At 42.4% G+C, this 20,128-nt stretch overlaps 1 protein-coding gene across 2 annotated transcripts in view; it reads right to left on the reverse strand.

Moving 5' to 3' along the window:
* Window positions 1-20,128, reverse strand: part of AP2B1 (adaptor related protein complex 2 subunit beta 1) — a 97,613-nt gene that overhangs the window by 25,072 nt on the left and 52,413 nt on the right. The window contains exons 14-18 of one of the 2 annotated variants that reach the window (XM_063298365.1): window positions 19,074-19,266; window positions 10,686-10,727; window positions 7,598-7,744; window positions 6,155-6,300; window positions 5,916-6,045 (exon numbers count right to left, since the gene is read on the reverse strand). In XM_063298365.1, the coding sequence (XP_063154435.1) occupies window positions 5,916-6,045; window positions 6,155-6,300; window positions 7,598-7,744; window positions 10,686-10,727; window positions 19,074-19,266 (658 nt within the window). Of the gene's footprint in view, window positions 1-5,915; window positions 6,046-6,154; window positions 6,301-7,597; window positions 7,745-10,685; window positions 10,728-19,069; window positions 19,267-20,128 lie in introns of both variants that reach the window. The other variant, XM_063298375.1, reaches the window with a different exon arrangement.

Genomic DNA, 20,128 nt, shown 5'->3' on the forward strand with positions numbered 1-20,128 from the left:
AAGTCTGAAATCTGGGCAAGCATTTGGGGCTAAAGATTTTAAAATGCTGAAAAGAAAAAAGACTTAGCTTTCCCATTTCCCTGTTGTAAGCCAAGGAATGTGGCCAAATCACATTTAGATGATTGTCATAATTTATTGCTTGACATTTACTATGTAACCTGTATCAGAATTAACTTGCAATCATTAACTCTGACCTTAGGAAACTACATTTAAACATCTATGCATTTAAGAAGTTCATCCTGAACTGGGCAGGGGGGCTGGGGGGCATCAGCATGCTTGGTGTATCATATGTGCACAGCAAAGGCTGCATAATTAAAGCCAAGATCTTCAGCTTGGAGGAGGATTTGGAACAAGTGTTCAGAATGCCAGCCCTGATTTTGTAAGGAGTGAATCTGGAAGTGCTGAGAGAAAGCCTGTCTGTATCTTTTCCAGCCTTAAGGTCTCTGACAGGGAATGTCTAAATTGGCATCACAAGTTTTCTGTTCCTTGGCATCCCCTACCACTGATGAGTGTTCTGGGCACCCGGCAGGAATAGAAAGAGTAGAACCTGGCATTCAGATATGATTGGAAGACAAGGAGTAGAAAAACAGTGCTTATTTTTCAAATAATCCCAAATCAATATAAGTCAGGATTTATTTGTGATCAATTAGCACAGCCTACTAATTAATTCCTTCATGGAGGCTGCAAATTGGGTCTTTTCTGGCTGCTTCTGAATATATATCCATTTTCTCTGAGTCTCAGCCAAGGGACCGGGTGAAAATATTCTCCTGGAGACCAAAGAAAGCCGATAAATCTGAGCCACAAAGTAGCACCACTGTTCTCTTTAGAGAAGGGGCATGCAGGTTTTTTCTTCAAGGACCCATTTTTAATTAATTATTTTAGGTTTCCGAGAGCAACAGAGACAATGATATGGTGACAACACTGGAATAGGGAGATCAAGATTTTCAGATCAACCCCACTCTATGGTAAATTTGAGACTTACATTGCTGAAAAAACCTTTAGAAACCTGAAAAATCACACTGCCAAAAAAAGCCACTTGTTATGTACTAGGGACTTAATGGCACTGCCAGTTATTAGTAGCGGCCCTGACTTCTGCATGATTTTAGGGAACCTGCCTCAAATCAGAGGGTTTATGTTGTTCTGTTTTTGGTTGCAACTCTGCCATGCTCAATGGGAATCCAGGCAGTGAGGGGGTCTGAAAATATCTATAAGTAGTCTAGAGCAGTGTTTCTCAATCTCAGGAACTTTCAGATGCATGGACTTCAACTTCCAGAATTCCCCAGCCAGCCACGGTGGTTGGGGAATTCTGGGAGTTGAAGTCCCAAAACAGCATTGCAGAATAGGCAGAATTACACATGAAAATCAATGCAAAAGAAACACTGAACCAAGAGGGGTAGGACCCAGGATAGCATCACATTCCCCCTTGCAACTCTCTGTTATGTAAATGTAACTAAGTGACAAGGTAGATTTGCACATCCAATCTTACATGCTACAGTCAGCTCTGAGCTGCTCTACCTAAGAGACCTTTTACTGCCCCATCAGCACATGTTCAAATTGCCAAGTGGTTTGCAAGGGCTTTCAAGAACATCTCTTTATCCCCCTTGACTGCTTTAATCAAATACATTTCAGTAGTTTTCAAAGTGCCTACTATCTGGAAGCTTTTTCTGCCTAAAGTCCACTGTCAAGGAAATCCTGCACATTCTTAAGAAGTTTAGGGCATGCTGCAATGTTTTATTATGGCCACAGCAAGGTCTTTGGGATCTTTTTATTTCTTTAACTGAACCTGAGTACGCTTAGATAACAGATGAATTATAAATCAGAGAGGGTAAAGCATTAGAAAGCAACAGTACTACATCTTTAAAATCAGAGTAAGATGAGTGTAGATATTTTTAATTTTGAACCTAAGATGTCACTATTAAAAGTTTTTACAACTTTATTTTAATTATTTGGGATTGACAGATATGTTTTATTTAAGATTGACAAATGTCAGACTCCTGACTACATTACTTTCCTGGATTTCAGATTCATTTAATTTTGAGCAAAGATACAACGGACCCAAGAAAAATGACTCAGTTATGAGTAACAAATCAACTGTGCTTTCTCTGCTACTGGATTTGGGATGGTGTTGTTTTCCACTTTTGAATTATGGCCTTGCTTTTTCCAACTTTATTAACAAGTCAGTAAGCCAACTTACTACCCTACTTCGAAAAACAGAAAACAAGGAGCCAGGAAATCTCCACAGGGATGGAATTCGATAGTCATGCTATCATTAACAAGAGTAACTTGTAAGTATTGGATATACTGTATTTTTGTGTTTTGAGTGATCCACAACCATAATAATGTGGGGGAGATGGGCGGTAGTAAAAATATGATAAATAAATAAAATAATAACACTACAACATTATACTAAACTAAACTAGTTTCCAAGGAATTCCAATGTGTTCTGGAGAACAGTTTGAAAATCCCTCACCTAGTTTTGCAAGAGAAGAAAAGAAAGGGAATAAATGCTATACTCCCAATGGGATGCCACGGCCATCTCCATGCTTCTCTCTAGGATGGCAACTGCATGAACGCATCATATTTCCTGCTCCTCATCTTTGTACCAACTAAGACACCTGGTTCTGCCGTCTTGCTTGGGATGGGAAGGGCAATAGCTCTTCCTGGGGGTGGCTGGTGCTGTAGTGCCCTCCCTATTGAATGAGAGCTTCTCGCCACATGGATCTTATATTTATCTATTTATAATGATGGTTTGTATTGTAATTTATGTCTTACGGTTTTAATTTATTTTGTTGTAAACTGCCCAGAGTCCCACTTTGGGGGAGATGGGCGGTGACAGAAATTTGAAATATAAATGAATAAATAAATAATAACATCTCTGGAAATGGCTCTAATGCTGGGAAAGGCGGAAGGAAAGAGATGGACAACCAGCACCAAGGTGGATGGACTCAGTTACAGTGGCAATGGGTGCCCCATTGGAAGACCTGAAGGACCAGGTTAGGGATAGGTCATCATGAAGAATATCTATGTGGTCACTGGGAATTGAAAACAACTTCATGGCACATAATCAATCAAAAAAATCAAAACACCAAACCCTTGTCCCTGGAGAGCAAACACTGAAAAAGACTCCTTCTCCTGACCCTGCCTGAAAAAGGAGATGGATGGACATACAACAAAAATCATGTCACATTAATTTGCCTCACCTCTAATGCAGAACCATGTGAATTTATGAAGGGCAATACAATGTTTGTGGTATCGTTTTAACATTCCAGATCTGCCCAGTGATACTAAACAAGGGCAAGAAAAAGGAGGATAAAGGAAGAGGGCAGAAAAGGGGAAAGGGGACAAAATATCTAAATATTTACATTCCTTTCCCCAGAATTGCTTCTGCACACATTAATCCTCATGAAGCTGAATCAGCTACATGTACAAGCTGCTTTTTCAGGGGGGATTTAAAAAAAAAAAGATAATCAGGAACAGAAAGTTCTTTCATCATTAACAGATTCTTCAGTAACAACGACATTTCCGAGGCCTTCTGCTTGAGAGCAACTAATACCATCCAAAACACCAGATTCCTGAACAAGGACCTCCTGGACAGACACAGTAGCTAAGCCAGCTTGTGGCTGGTTTTTAACTTCTGCTTGTGGGGCTGCCCTTTGTAACATCTTCAGATAAATAGCCTAAGACCTTAGGAAAACAAATCACCATAATGCATGTATTTGGGCTCTTCTCTCCATCCAAACTCTTAACGAAAACGTCCCCTGCTCTCTTACTACTCCACTAAGGAAGCCAGCTCTGTCATATTTATTTCTAATTCATTTGCCTATATCCTGGGACTGAAAGGGGAGAAACAAGGTCAGAATAAAGCCTACCAAGAAGAGTTGCATAAGCAGTTGAGCTATTTGGGAACATCAGCCATTGGCCAATCTTGATGGAGTCAGGCTTCCACTGAAAGAGGTGATTTATGAACTGGGAATCCTCATGGGCAGGTGGAAGCCTTTGTCTAGCTATGGCTGGTGTACCAGTTACAGTCATCCCTAGACCAGGAAGCCCTGACTGCCACATGGTTAGACTCCTTATGCGGGGCTGTCTTTGAACATGACCCGGAAGCTGCAACTTGCAGGGAATGCAGTGGCCAGGCTTTCAGCTGGAGAAACCTGATACTGCAGAATTACTTCCAACTTGACATCTTGGCACTGACTGCCAGTAAGCTTCCAGACCCAATTCAAACTACAGGATATCACCTCTGAAGCCTGATATTGCATGGTGCTGGGATATATCAGCAAGCCAAGCACGAGTCCAAATATATATACCGTAGACTCAGAAGATGTGAGGTGCAAGGGTATGGACTAAAGAGTCAGTACTTTTCAGTGACAGCCCCACACTTTGGAATAGGCTCTGCCTGGAATATGCCTGGCCATGACCAAAGGCCCCAAAGATTATTTAATTACAAAGGGCCTTCAGCCCTTAGTATCTCTGAGGGCAACCCCTATGTGAGTTTTTGATTATATTTATAAATATTTGGATTTTATATGACAAAATAAACAAACATCTAAAAGTGCATCACATGCAAGAATACACCTATGGGCTCAGACTGCAGGTCTCTGCAGCCCATCATCCTTTTGCTAACAGCTGCCTGCTAGAAGCCTCCATTAAATCTACACAGCTTTAAAAAATACCCCCTGCTATTTTCTTTTCCAACAGCAACTGGTGATAAAATGCTTCTGAATATGGAGGATACACGGATAAGACTTCATCTGTTGGCTTTCTAAAAATAAAAGCTGAAGAGCACTCGTGTTAAATGAGCAAAAATATCTACTTAGTCTGGCATCCAAATATACAGAGGTAAACAACCTGATTCTATGTATTTATTTTCCCAGTTAAGAGGTTTTTGGCTCAGAGACTCCCTGCCCCTGTAAAAGCAGCTACACAGCTGCATCTCTCTTGTTTTTTAACCCCAACTGGGACCTCCCACATCAAGGCAGCACTATTTCTAGCACCTTACCAGTAGGTTCGTTCATAACACACCGGACAGAACTGCTGAAGAAAATGGGGCTTTCTGTGGTTAATAATCTTCCCTGTTGGGGATGCCATGCAAAGATGATTAGAGGAGTGCCAGGAGGGGGAAAAGAAGTCAGGGAGTCACAGTTTGCCTACATATCTGGAATAGAAACCACTGTGTAGAAGGCCAGCTATGGTTAGCCATTATTTACCAGAATCAACTCAGGAGCCTGGTGCTTAGTTAGGGCACAGATGTGGGATGGACAGAGCAAACTGGCAATCTGTTTGTAATTTCTTTTAAGATCGTTTACCGCCCAGAGTCACTTGCTGAGGTGGGCGGCCATACAAATGGAATAAATAAATAAATAAAAACCAGTTTCCAGAGAAGTTGCACAGGAGGATATGTAATCCCTATCTGCCCATAGAATCCAGCCATTTTGGAAGCTAAGCCATAACACAATCTGTTTGTTTTTGGTTTAGATGATATGCAGACCCAATTCTTATACCTTAGTATTATGCATGGACCAGCCCACCAGGGCGTCTTCAACAAATTACATATTTTAAGAAAATTCTAACTCAGAATTAGGGGAATCAGTCAGAATATCTAATTCTTTTAAAAGCCATTTCACACAGCGATCACTGCCACAGTGAAATCCAGAAAGTATTTATACGTGATGTACAAAACTCCTTTATTTTGATTGCCTGAACTGAATATGCTAAATCGTTTTGTTCTAACAACAGCTTCTTGCTTTGTAAGAAAAAAAAACCCCCACCACCAAATCATTTGAAAAGGATCTAACAGTTCCTTGAATACTCAGCCACTTTTGCTTCTCCCCGACAATTCTGCATTATCAAAATGCAAATCCCCAAAGTTTTGATTACCTTCTCCCCTCCCTCCCCAATCCCAGGGTTCATACCTGAAGATTGTTGAGAGGTTCCATTTTCATGACTGGCCCCAAAGTGTTGAGCGGAAGGGAAACATCAATGCTTTGGTTTGGCATCAGAGGAGTATGAATGGCCAGGGGGGTGCTGGGGATGACTCCAAAGCTGGACGGGTGGGGAGGAGAGAGACGGAAGAATGTGTAACTTTCAGCACAGAAGCCAGGAAAGGTAAAGCCTACAACCAAAGGGCTTTTAGCTGACTCCAAGGCCTCACCTGTTCTTGTTGAACTGAATGGCAAAGTCGCTCATGTGTTGAAGAGCCTTGTTGGTGAAACTCATATCCATGTAGATGTGTCCTTGCCGATGGCTGAAGGTTCCAGAAATTTCCAGGCCTTTGGCTTTCACAGCCGGCAACCAGACCTATGAAGTGAGGAGGCATGGTGGTTAGCAGCAAGCAGAGCTGGGCTCACAAAGGGTCAGAACAATTCCAGTGAGATTTTTTTTTTTTTTGGTCATGGTAGACAGTAAGGCTGAGTGGTCTTTTCTGCCTTTCCACTTCAAATGATTTTATATATTGGTATATAAATGTATATAATTATGATTGCATCTCAGATGATAGCGTAGATCCTTTCCAGCTGACTTAAACAGAAAAGCTGGAGAGGAGATTTTATTTATTCATTTTTATTTATATTTCAAATTTAGTCACCACCCATCTCATTCAAAGAGCAGCTCTGGGTGGTTTACAACAAAATTTGTAAACAAATTGTCCAAAACCATTACAGCACTCTGAACAGAGTTCACAACAAACTGGCAGTGACAGAAGGGGATAATACCATGCCCTAAACCAGTGTTTTTCAAACTTGGCAACTTTAAGATGTGTGGACTTCAGCTTTCAGAATTCCCCAGCCAGCATGTTCTATAACCATAACAAAACAAAAGACAAAACCACCATCCTGGTTTCACTTAAACTTTTCACTGTGGTACCAACTGAATTTGATGAAAACTTTTCAGAGAGAGCCATTATAGTGTAATCCAAACCTGAAGCAGGCTAAAGCCTCCTGGGAGGTGATGTGGGGCTGGGTTCTAAAGGTGAATTCTTAAAGAAGCAGTGGGGGTTCTCCCATCATCTCTTAAAGAGACAGAGATTCACCCCTCCTCCAGAAGCTTTCCCTAGACTCAGTGGAACGGGACAATTTTCATCCAATCTTCTCTTTTGGGGGAAGGTTGTGGAGGAGGTGGTCATGAGCTCTGGAGGAAACAGATTATCTGGATCCCTCTCAGTCAGGATTTATTTGGATATGGGACTGAAATAGCATTGATTCATTTAGAAAATACACTCATTTTATATCACGTTGAACAATTCAATTTGACAGAGGTTTCAGGGGTGGTTTGAGGATCTAGCTAAAGCTTTGGGACAAGGAAAAGGTAGAAGATCTGGAACTAAATCATTAAGAATTAGGGCAGTATAAAATACTTATTTACTTACTTAACAAGATATATAAAATAAGATCTGCATTCTCCAGTAATGGGTTCAGAGGCTCATTGGGCCAAATAGAGCAAAAGTCAGGGTGGTTCTTTATGTTTCCAGAAACAAAGTCAGTGTGGAACACAAGAGAGAGGCATGGAAAAAAATTAACTGATGATGGTACTTATAGCAAACTAAGAGACAACACTAGCAAAAGGAGACAGCTATCTGGCTACGTTTCCTCACACACACCGATTTGGGAGCCACGTATCCACCAGGTGCCATGCCGATGCCGGAAGAGAGTTCAAAGAGGTCATTGAGTCCACTGCTGACTGCAGCTGGGGTAGGTGAGGGAGCGAAAGTTGCTGGGACTGATGATGGGATGAAGGTCTGCCCTACCTGCAAGCAATTAGGGAAGACATTTAAATAGGTGATAGGTAACAGACACTTACATTAAACAAACCGTGAAATTGGACACTCTTTAAAACTCTTTCCTAGCATTTTGCTGAATGATCAAGGGTACTAAATTTGCACGCTAGTGTGCTCTCTGCTTTAATCCCCACCTCCACTACCCATCACTATGTGATTGAAGCAGCCACTAACTGCCAACCTATCTTCTCCAAAGGACTCTGAAGAGTGAAGGGCAAGGACATGCTGGGGCAGGGCCACAACTGGGGGGGGGGCAAGCAGGGCATGTGCCCCGGGTGCTGCGCTGGAGGGGGCACCAAAATGAGTGCCGGGGGGGTGCCAAAATGGGCATGGAATCCTTGTTTGCCCCGGCTGACACAGATCCTTGTTGCGGCCCTGTGCTGGGGGACCATGAAGCAATGCCCACAAAACTCATTTCCATCCTTTTCCTCTTGAACGCATATTCCAACATTTTAAAAAGCTTGCTTATAAGGACCCAGGGAAGCAGGGGCAACATCATGCAAAAATCCAGCTGTGCAGTTGTTAGACTAAAATAGAAAAAGGTGACTGGAAGCACCCAAGCAGACAAGTTGGCCTGATACGGTGAAGAATATTGGTCCAGGTAGCCTGACCACTCCAAGGTAGTAGTGGCTCTTACATGGTACCTACTGACTCCAGAAATGAAATATGTGTTTAAGAATGTAATTTAAAGTAAACTAGATCTCACAAGATCTTAGCTATTTGATTTTTAAATCACAGCAAAACCTTGATTTAATGAATCCCCACTTAGGGACTATGGATGCAATAGGTTTTCTATCCTCCCCACCCCCCAAAAAATAACGCTGTGGGGAGACAAAGCGATTAAATACATATAACTTTATGTCCCTTGCAGTGTGCTGAATCATTTGCAAAGGATGCAAATCATTGCAAATTACGTAATTTGTGATGTAAGACATTTGGGAGTAACTGACATTTCCTGGCCCCCAACTGGTCCATTGCACTGAGGTGTCACTACATATATTTCTTCAAAAAAAAATTTTTTTTCCCCCCTTGCCTGTGACACTGTGCAGAATTACATGGTGGTGCCTGCTGCATTAAAGAAGTTGTTGACTCCTGGAATTTACCGACTCATCAAGATCACAGGCAAAAAAGGCATTTGCCAGCCATGCTATATCTTAGCGAAAAATCCAGGGATGGGACTTTCAATATTTAGCAGTCTGCTGTTGATCCACAGCTTCTCTCCAACTTCATCTTTGAGTTGTGGAAGGCAACAGAAATAGTTCTTCTTTCTTAGAGGATGCTGTTTTTGCAGGCCTTATTTCCCTTTACTCTCTGCTCACATTCTTCCTTGGGCCTGTCATCCTTTCAGTGCTGCATAATTTACAGCCCTTTTAAGATGAGGTGCAAATGGGCTAAGAACGGAGGGGGGACCTGGGGTTGGGTCAGGCCAAAAACACTTTTTCGGGGGAGAGGAAGAGAGAAGCATATTTAATGGACCTGCAAGACTCCCAGAAGTTGGAACATCTCACGACCCAGCCATTTTTGGTGGTGTCTGGGGAAGGTACTCTTTTGCAGGTGATTGGCCCTCCTGCAGATATGGGGTCATATTCTTGCCATGACATAACACACTTGGGATTATTATACTACAGGGTGGCTGGGCTTTCCTGACACCCTGAGCCCTGAGCCAGTTAATCACATTTTAGCTAGGGCATTCCGTGAACTCAGTCAGGTGTTTAGCTTATGGTTTCGCATCACACATGCCGAGAAAGTTAATTTAAACTAAACTGTAATTCAGTCAAAGATGAAGAACTGTACCATGCAATGGTGAGAGATCTTCCCATAAGGAATTCTCAGCCATAACCAAGCAATCAACAGCTATGCAGTGAAATAGGCTCAATCCCGGCACTTTCAGAAATGGACACTTTGATCAGCCAAGAGGTCCCATGGCCCTCAAATCCATTTTAATAGAATTGGAACTCTTCACTCCAAGGATGATAGTAATCCACAGGGCAAATGACTCCGGGAAAGCAGGAATATAAGCTGACCAGCCCTAGTTCATTCAGTGACTTTAAATTATCTGGAATTTCTCAGAAAAGGGTGGGGCTCTGGTAGCCTTATGCTTTCCATCTATAGGTTTATGGAGCTCTGGGACCAAGCCTGTGCTTCAACTGCCAACTTTCTTTAAAGGAAAAGCAATGATTTTCAAACTGGAAGGAGGCAGAGAATGCTCAGGCAAACTTGGGCCTTCTTTTAGACCCTCCTTGAATGTGGCTCAGTTGGCCAAGATCTAAGTGTTTCCTCTAAGAAAAGTAAAAAAGAAACCAGGTTTTTATAATGGCTCTGGTGTCTTGCACAAAGTCTGGGAATCCTTCAGCTTGTTTTCCTTGGTTCTCCATTTTTTCTTCTACAAGCACGCAGTGATACATCTATCTCACATGGAAAAATGTACTGTAATCTCAGATCTCCCTGGCAACAGAATTTCCATTCTTGACTATTCTACAAGTTGAGCTTGCCACCAAAACTTCTTTTCCTTCCACTATTTCAGTGTTTTAGATGGCTGGCTGCTTTAATCCAGAGAACTACGCACTGAGCACTTCTAACCTTGGGCTATCTCAGCTGCACAGATTTAAAAAGGATGGGTAGGGAAAGAAGACCACGCATGAAAGCCTGTGAGTTTTAGTGGTTAAAGTTGCAGAATGGGAGATCCTGTTTTCAAATCCCCACTTAATCCTGAAGAATAGTGGCCAACTTAAAGCCTGCTTACAATGTCTCAGCCCAGCCTACTTCACAGGGCTGCTGTAAAATTGAAGGAGACAGTACCATGTGTGCCAACATGAATTCCTGAAGGAAAGATGGGATATAAATTCAACAAATAAGTAGTATTTTTTCAATCAGAACTGGAAAGAAAAAAAAATGAACGGAGGGCACTTACTGCTGGGCTGCCTCCAATTCCCCCGCCAAGGTCACTGCCAAGCTGCAAGAAAGAAAAGAGGAGAGAAAGGGAGAGAGGGAAAGAAAAGGAAGAGAAAAGAAGGGGGAGAGGGAGAGTTCATTACAGCCGTCAGGTGCCAAGAAATAAAGATCATGTGGTTCCCGAAAAGGCCTGGCACACCACTTGTCCCCCATCTGTTTGCCCAGAGAGAATACTGACCCAGCAAAGACAGAGAGATCCACAGATTTGAAACCCCCAAACTCCACAGGCAGGGAAGTGGGATTTAGTTGAAAGCACAGGAATACACACCACAGTCTTGTGGGCAGCAGCAGAATGCAGCAGTTATGACCTGGATAGACTTGGACTTGGGAACCTGCTTTCATCTCCAATTCTACAATTTTAAAAGGCCAACTGCCCTCAGCCCAGACCCCACTGTTCCTAGAGAAAGGCACCTCACAAGCAGTCATGGTTACTTTTCTCAGACCTAACGTGGATCAGGGCTTTTGTCAGAACTCGAGTAGCAGTGGTCCTCTTCGTTTCCCTTTGTAGGTCTACTCATGCTTGCAAGACACAGACAATATGGAGATGGGGGAACACAGTGGGCTAAGAACAGCTATTCTGAACATGCCATCCCTGCTCACCACCCTTCCTGTGTGGATCAGCTTCAGCAACCGCCTCTTGCCATTCCCTGCCTGTCCACCTACGTTCCTGTGCTCCAACCTCAGCAGCCCATTGATGTCCTGATAGCAAAGAGTCCACAAAAGCAAAAGGCTGGGCCAAAAATAAACTGACATATATGCACAGCATTGTCACCCTAAAGTGGGGGTTGCTTGAATGAGGATCATGTGATTTTCTATTTCTGGCAGCTCTCTGAACAATTACCCAACAGAGCAAACACAAGCACTCAGACATAGAAAATGTATTTAGCTTCACTCATAGATGCTTGCTGGAAGATACACACCCCCTAATAAAGCTTTATATCTTTTTCTCCAAAGAATAAAACGTTAACACCTTTTCCCGCCAAAGGAGGAAACGTTGTAACCAAGTAGAAAAGAGGACTGCTGTGATATGAAAAGCACTCTCACCACTCAAAAGGTACCTGTTTGTTGCTAAACGCAAAAAGTATGACAATATGCCAGATCGTTCAATTTTGAGTTGATAATCCTTATGACAAAACCAAGGAGGCAGGATTTTCACATTTTAGGCAATAAGTAGCTTCTGCTCTGCTTTTAAATAAACAAGTGGTGATTTGCTTATCAGCTCAGTTCATCAGGTTATTCTTCATGCAAAGTTGGAAGTATTTTCTCCAATTAGACTTGTTTTTTAGCATGAATATGACACCCCAGCTATGATTTAGAACAGTGTTTCTCAATCTGTGGCTGGGGAATTCTGGGAGTTGATGTCCACACATCTCAAAGTTGTCGAGGTTGAGAAACACTGATTTAGATTATGAAAAGTCTGAAAGATTGATTAAATTCATATTTGGCGCACGGGGTTGGGTGTGCTCTCTTGCAGTGTTATTACAGACCCATTTTCTAGCCTTAATATCTATTTTGGACTCTGTGGTGGAAAGCTCCTAATAAGCTATTGGTGATTTTTATGCTTAAAGCTACAAAATGGCAAATACTGTCGGTCAAAGGTGGAAAAATGGAATGGGACAATTTACTGTAGTTGGCTGAAAAGATCTGTTCTGCTGCTGCTTTTGCAGAGAGGGTGACTTTACAAAGACTGCGTTTACTTTCACTGAGCCTCGGCTGTCCTTTGAAATATGAGCAAATAAGGACATCTTCTGATATGCCATGCTGACACAGTATATTTCCTTTGAACAGGACTTGATTTGCCACCGATATGGGCAGGAATTGGTAATGTGGCATCTGTGGATGCCACAGCACCTGCAGAACAGTAGACCATGTCCATCTGCAATTTTTATCAAAGAAATCATTTATTCTTAAGTGAATTAACTGAAGTATTAAAACACTGATGAATATTTCAAGACAAGTGTTTTCCACAAGACGTAGTAAAATTTGGGCCACCTTAAATTTTTTACTTGATTTTTTAAACTAAAAATGTTTTATTCTATGTGTAGCTTCCAGCACCCACAACACCATGCAGAATTATGTAATGGTGCCCACTGAACGAAAAAGGCGGTTGACTCCTGGTGTAAAATTTCAGCACTCTGTAATCAACATCACTCAAGCTCGGGCGACGATGGTTGTGGCTTGGTGGAAAACAGATGATCTCTCGCTCTGTCAGTCTGAATACTGCAGTTTTAGAGTGGGGAAATAGCCTGAATACTAGAGTGGGAAAATACTGAATACCTTTTGCAGAAGTAATCACGGGTGGTTATTACCCCCTTTCACGTTACAGCTATGCTACAGGCAGGAACAAGCGTGGACGACATAGCAAGGTAAGGAAAGCCAGATTCCTTCTGGGCAAGGCAAGAGGCAGAGAGGTTCTGATCCTCTGGGGAATGCTTCCCAGTCAAGTGGGAAGGGGGAGAAGCAGTCCCCCCATCAGCTGGCAAGTGAGCTTCTTACATAAAGCAGCATCAAAACAACTTGTGAATAATTCTACATAATAGAGCCAGATGTTTTTATCTGCTTTCATCAGCTCCTTTGCCAAGTTTATCTCATTAAAAGAGCCACCGGCTGGGAAGCCAACCTTGAAAGATACAAATCAAGGTTTCTTGGCTCGTAGGGTCCTGTACTTCCTCCTCGCTCCTTCTCTTTTAGATACAAAAACATGCTTGCTCCCCTGGGATTTGCAGAACCTGATGTAACAGGGGGGAGAGAAATCCAGCGTCTCCAGGTTGTTGACAAGTCTGTGGCCTGGAGCCTGGACCAGGACTTTTGCAATCTTAATCAAGTAAGAGTTTGTGTGCGTTTATGATTTAGAGTACTTTTTAGGTCCACGACAAAATAAAGAATGGGCAATATGAGCACCTACAATGGGGGGCAGGTAGCAGGAAGACTTTTGGGTGTGCAAAAATCAAACTAAGCCCCCAACTGAGGGTGCTGTCTGGCTACATGATTCATCTGCCCTAGTACCTAGTCTGCTGGCCTCCGAGGCCAATCCTAGTTCATCATAAAGTTCTGGCTTCCAAATTTGCTCCTTACAACTTGTCTCCTTGGTAAGGACTGACAGGATTAATTCCTGCCTTCTTAGGGCCTCACAGGCTCCTGACCCTCCCCTGTTGCTTACCAACTTGGCCCCTGCATTGCTTAGATTATGCTTCTGGTCTGAGAGATTGATAACCTCTCTTCTCACACACTTCTTTCTTGACCCCGTCTACATGCAACTTAGAATTCACTAAAGTTCTTCATTTGATCAATACAGCAGCACCACACGTTTGGCTCCCACTAACCTCAGGAACCTTGTGACATGCAATGTATACTCAGGGTCCTGATTAAAATATGGTTGTTCACCATCCCAATCCAGCCTTGACTCCCAAAATAACCATTTGCCTCCACAATGCATGATGTGGTCACCTTGCAGTCTATAACCTTCATAAAATACTGCAGTTGTGCATGGCATCTTAATGATGGTTCCCAGTCATGTGCCTCCACTGATTAAAAGGTATTTGATCCAGTGGAGGCTTTATAACTCATGGGTGGCCAATGTGTGGGGGATCAGGAGCCTTAAGTAAGGCTCCAAAGTCTTCAGAAGGCCACAGGAGGCCATCCAGTGATGTGGTAACATTATTAGAAAAGGCTTGATTGAGTTTTTCAGCCTTTACATATGTTTTGTGGGACCATAGGGTGAGAAATGGCAGTTGCTCCTCAAAAAACCTTAAAAATGGCCTGAAATCACCATTTTAGGTCTGATTTCAAGAATGGGAATTCTTTGAATCCCCAAAGTCTTCCACTCCCAATTCTATCCTTAAAGCTCAAAAAAAATTTAAAACCCAGAAAAAAATTAAAAAGCCAGGCTGAAATCAGCCCCTCAAATGATGATTTGAGGCAGATGTGGTAGGGGTGATAAGAGCAGAAATGACCTCCTGCTTAATTCCAAAAAGCAAAATTAAAAAAATACCCAACTGCTTAAATTCTCAGGCTGGGGGCCAGAAATGCTTTACTGGGGCTGTCTCTACTGTTTTAGCTGAACAGGAAAAGGAGGCAATCTTCCCTCCCCTGCTCCACATCCAAGTCATCCTCAGCCCTTTGGATTTCAATTCCTGGTTTTACGTTTTAATTATTTCACAGGATTTATTCCTATTTTACTATGCAAGGAGAAGAAGCAAGGTGCTGATATTTTCTTTTTAGTGATCTAAGTCAACAGCTTTCTTTTTAGCATCGAAATTTCACCTGCAGCTTTCCAAACAGATCACTAAAGCTGTTTCAAATTAAAAATTGACATTTTGACATCTCTATCTAATATTATTCTCAGCAGTGCATCCCCACAGAACCACAATGTTGTCCTAAATTACACATATGACTCCCCCGCCCCTGCCGTTTGGAAAGGCCCCGGACTAAATTAAATTGATGATACCTAAAACTCCGGTACCCAAATAAGGTAAACACAGAAAACAAGCCTGGAACAGAGAGAAAGATGATAAGAAGTAGATTTATTTGAAGTTTGCAAAATAAATTGGAATATTATAGCTCTGTCCAATCCCAGATTTCTGATCTTTTTACTTGTATTGTTCCTTGGGTGGGAACAATGATTGGTGGATTTGAGAGACAGGGCTGAATCTTTTATGAGCAAGGCAGGGAGCTTTGCTCCACTCCACAACTAATAGAGTGAACTTGGTACCATTGTGAACAAAATGGTACATAGGTGGCTAGTTGGATAAATCAGAAGTGATGAAATATGCAGACCTCCAGGAGGGTGCTGAACCATGACTCCTACAACCCCTATTAGCTGTGTTGGCTGAAGCTGCTAGGAGCTATGAATCTGTCACATCTAGTAGGCTGCAGATTCTACTTTGGACTGTAAGACTAAGCTCCTTCCTTTGTAGAGGATTCAGATTCCTTTTAGCTTAAACTGCCCTTAAGCTATTTCCAGCTACTGAGACACTCCAAAACCCCTTTCTCACAAAAGCCAGACACGCTGGCAAGCTTTGATTTGAAGTTTACCCACTTCAAACTGCAAGTAAAAGCCTGTATGACTGAATGTTCACCCTGAACAAAACCAATTATAGCCCTACATATGAAAGCTAGCACATTAAGAATTCAAGCTGGAATAGAAACGTTTGCCCCAACATACTGTGGTCTAGAAGGCGATATATAGAAGAGCATTAAATTTGTTGTCTGAAGCATTAGCTTTTGTCAGCTATGAAAGAACATGGGCCTCAAAAACTCTCACAATGGATGTGGTGGCAGCTACTAGATATGACACCGGGAAGACTGCAGATACCTTGGCAAATGCAAAGCTGTAAACTCTCACTAGCATCCCCCTTCCTGAGCTCTTTTGACTGGCAGTTATTGGCTCTGCTGCCACTACAGAAGGGCTGTGGCTGAGGACCAGCTACCCTGAGAGTTCATTCCGATGAGAACAGATCCTTCTCCATGTTATGAGGCTTAATTCCAAGAATCTGCTGAAACCTTATGGACTTAGTTTCCACTGAAAACCCATATAAAAGGGAGCCAAGCTTTGCTATGGGGCTGCCAACATCTCGCATTATTACATGAAAGATATGGAGCATCTGAGTCCTGGCACTGAGAAGCCAAGAGGAGCTGAACCACAGATACTGCCGAGGCTATGTTGTTCAAGGTCTTAACAATCTCTGGAGCATGGAGGCCCCATGCAGTAGGAAGCGGACTGAGAAGCCTTAATTCACTTCCTAAGAAGCAGCTGGATTTTACTGGAGAGCTAAGGGTTACCCAGAAATGCCTTGCTGCAGAGTTTGAGACAGTATCTGGAGAGCACACAATACCACACATACACAGTGGACTTGAGACTGAAGCCTGCTTGCTAAATTTGGGGATCCAAGCATCATTGTGAACTGCTACACCTATGCAGGAAGGTCCAGATCATAAAACTAGGTAATGCATATCAACTTCTTGGAAATCTCATATTTTACTTAACATACACACAAATTCCTAGGCCTCAAGGTTGCAAAAAAAAAAAAAAAAAGTTTGAAAATGCACAGACAACAAGCTCAGGTTGCCTAGTGGTGGTGGGAGGGGACTGATTACCATTTTCTGCAGTGGGAAGGAAGGCTGGGAATTGCAGGTCATTATGTTCTCTGTCCAATACTGAGAAGTACCAATCACCTATCTTGTGTCCAGGACAAAGCCAACTGGTGGAACAGTGGGTTTCTCCATACTTAAAGAATCCTCCATGTATTAAGCCATTGATTTTATTATTATCTTGCCCTGAAAATTCGGGTGTTACCCTGAATGCATCTTCATCTCTTTCCACTAACCCAACATCTCTGGCCTCAATGTATCATGGAAGCACACCATAAGATGGCCCTCCAAATCCTCACAGATGTACTGTGGAGTGTTTTGTTGAATGGACAAGGGGCAAGTAGAAGACAAAAAGACAGACATCGTACCTGCAGGGCACTGTATCCTCCAGTCACCTCTGGAGGACATATAGCAGAAATTCAAACACACCCAAACTCCATGAGATAGCCTGGATTTACTTACTATGAATCACAATTCATAGGTAGACTGAGTTAGAAGCAGAGGGAATTTTGAAGGCCACCTTCCCTTCAAACCCATCTTATGAAAGTTGAGGAAAGCAATACAAAATCACATCTGTGTTCAACATCCCTGTCTAGGAGTTCAAGTTAAAGACATCTAGAAGGAATCAGGTTGGATAAGCCTGGTTTAGGTTCTCTAGTCACTCTTTGGAGTGTGAACCCAGAGCCAACTACAGTATTACCTCTCACCCAAAGAAACTATGCATATACTCACTTGTCACACAAATGCAACCTACCAATGTCACTATCTCCAGTTACACCCGGTTCCAATGTCCCAAAAGGAAGGAGCCAGAAAAAAGGAGGGGAGTGCATCCTACTTTAGGAAAAAAAAAAACATCCGTGCCCTGTGAATGAAAGCCATGTTGGAAACGAAGCTTCTTTTTGTAGCATTAGAAGGTGGGGATAATCTCAAAGTCATTTTTAATAACGTTCTAATGGCTACAAGCTGCTTTGATAATACCACCAGTTTAACTGTTGGAAGATTTTACATAAAATAAATCCAGAAAAAGAGAGCCAGATTCTGTCTGTCTGTATAATATTGATACTCCCTAGATCAGTGTTTCTCAACCTTGGCAACTTTAAGATGTGTGGACTTCAACTCCCAGAATTCTGCTTTATAAATCTGAGATATTCTCAATGCGTTTTACAGAAGGTACCAATGTATCACATGCAAAAACTAATGTAGGGTCATAAATTACAATAATTTAATTTACATGTCACAGCCAGAGTCTGTCTCCACAATAATGATTTCTCATGTCATCCAACCATCATGGTCCAATATACCAAGAACAGGGACAAGACTATATTTTGTAACATTACCCAGCATACCTGGGTAATGTTACAAGATTTTCTCTAGTAAAGAAATGGCTCTCATGATAGAGGTGTGAGGTATTTGTTCCAAGCTTAGCATTATGGGCTAATCTATCAATTTTGGTTCATAAACTATGATTTCTTCCTTGGAATTGGTTTGGCCATGAGCTAATGCACAATAAACAAACCATGTTATGGTTAGCGTAATGTGTATATAGTGTACCCTAGCATTGTTCTTATGGAATAAGGATGATCCCATGCTTGCTCTTCCCTGCTGTCATGCAAAATAACAGCCTTTGTTACAATCCTTTATGATAAGGAACTGACAAATTAACTACGAGACCCTAGATGCCAAGGGTGGTGCTAGATATTGTAGGAAACATCTACCTAATGCTAAAATTCAGGAGCATCTTTTTATTTTTATTTATTTATTTATTTATTTAATCTAATTTATCCCCACCCATCTCCTCCCATCGGAGGACTCTGGGCGGTTTTGAGAAGGTTTTTCCTTATCCTTTCTCTGCTAACCTCTAGTAAACAAACACAAACACGACACAGCCATACTCCATGTTTCTGCCTGCTTACAGGGATCAGGCCATAAACCTCTTAACAATGCACTACCAACATTTTCCACAGTGTTGCTTAATTTTGTCTTATCCTACCTGTGATTACCAGCAATACCCCAAATAAGCAAGTAAAGGAGGCAGTAAACTTGGTAACTTGTAGTCCGTAAGGCTGAAAAGGAGCAGAAAGAAGCCAAACATCTCTGCCTCCTCCAAGTGGTAGCTACCCAAGTCCAAGATCTCAGCTCTTCCTTAGCATAAAGGAAAATAAGGCTGCCAGCAGCCTATATTTTGACACTACAGAGCTAAGCAATTCATGTATATCACACTAAAAATTTTAGCTTGGCAAAAATAATGCTTACTCACCAGGCTATCAAGTCCGCCTCCTAGAAGATCCACAGCACCCATTTGCATGGAAGACACTTGGGGCACATTCACTGGAGGCCCCAGATCAAGGTTCAAGAGGTCACCCAGGAGATCTCCCTGGGATGGAATCACCTGAGGTTGCTCCAGGTTTGTAGCAGCCATGGTTCCCACAGGGCTGTCTCCTGCATCAGTACTGAAGAGGGGTGGGTGGGAAAGAAAAGGTCATTTGGCTTCACTGTCAAGGAAGAGAGCAACACCAAAAACTTTCTCAAGCAAGCGGCTCTACACGGACTTTGCAGTGCAAGTATTCTTGTAAAAATTGCTCTTGTGAGAGGTGTGTGAGCTGTAAAATAGTTTGATGGTGAACAACTGTTATTTGTTTAAAAGTTGCATTCCATAAATACCTACCCAATCTATAAGGCTACTGAAATACAGAATAAAACACTGTACAAACAAAATCCAAAATTAAATAAGGTAAAGGTAAAGGTTTCCCTTGACGTAAAGTCCAGTCGTGTCCGACTCTAGGGGGTGGTGCTCATCTCCGTTTCTAAGCCTTAGAGCCGGCGTTGTCCGTAGACACTTCCGGGTCATGTGGCCAGCATGACGACATGGAATGCCGTTACCTTCCCGCCAAAGCGGTACCTATTGATCTACTCACATTTGCATGTTTTCGAACTGCTAGGTGAGCAGGAGCTGGGACTAGCAACAGGAGCTCACCCCGCCGCGCGGTTTCGAACCGCCGAACTTCCGATCGGCAGCTCAGCGGTTTAACCCGCAGCGCCACTGCGTCCCTCTCAATTAAATAACAAACTGAAAAATTAAAATAGGACCATTTAGTCATTGTGAAAGAACAGGGGCAACTGTGGAATTAATATCCTGCCAAATGGCTTGGAAAGAACATTCACCCAAAGCAGGCAAGGGAACTTGTGGCCTTCCAGGTGTTGCTAAACTACAGCTCCCAGGATCCTTCACCATTGCTTAGGAGTTCAACATTATCTAGCAGACGAGTTCCTCAACCCTGTTTCAGACAACGTGTCCTGTTTTTCTCAAATTTT

Source organism: Candoia aspera, chromosome 1 (assembly GCF_035149785.1).
Source record: "Candoia aspera isolate rCanAsp1 chromosome 1, rCanAsp1.hap2, whole genome shotgun sequence".
NCBI classification, from domain to species: domain Eukaryota; kingdom Metazoa; phylum Chordata; class Lepidosauria; order Squamata; family Boidae; genus Candoia; species Candoia aspera.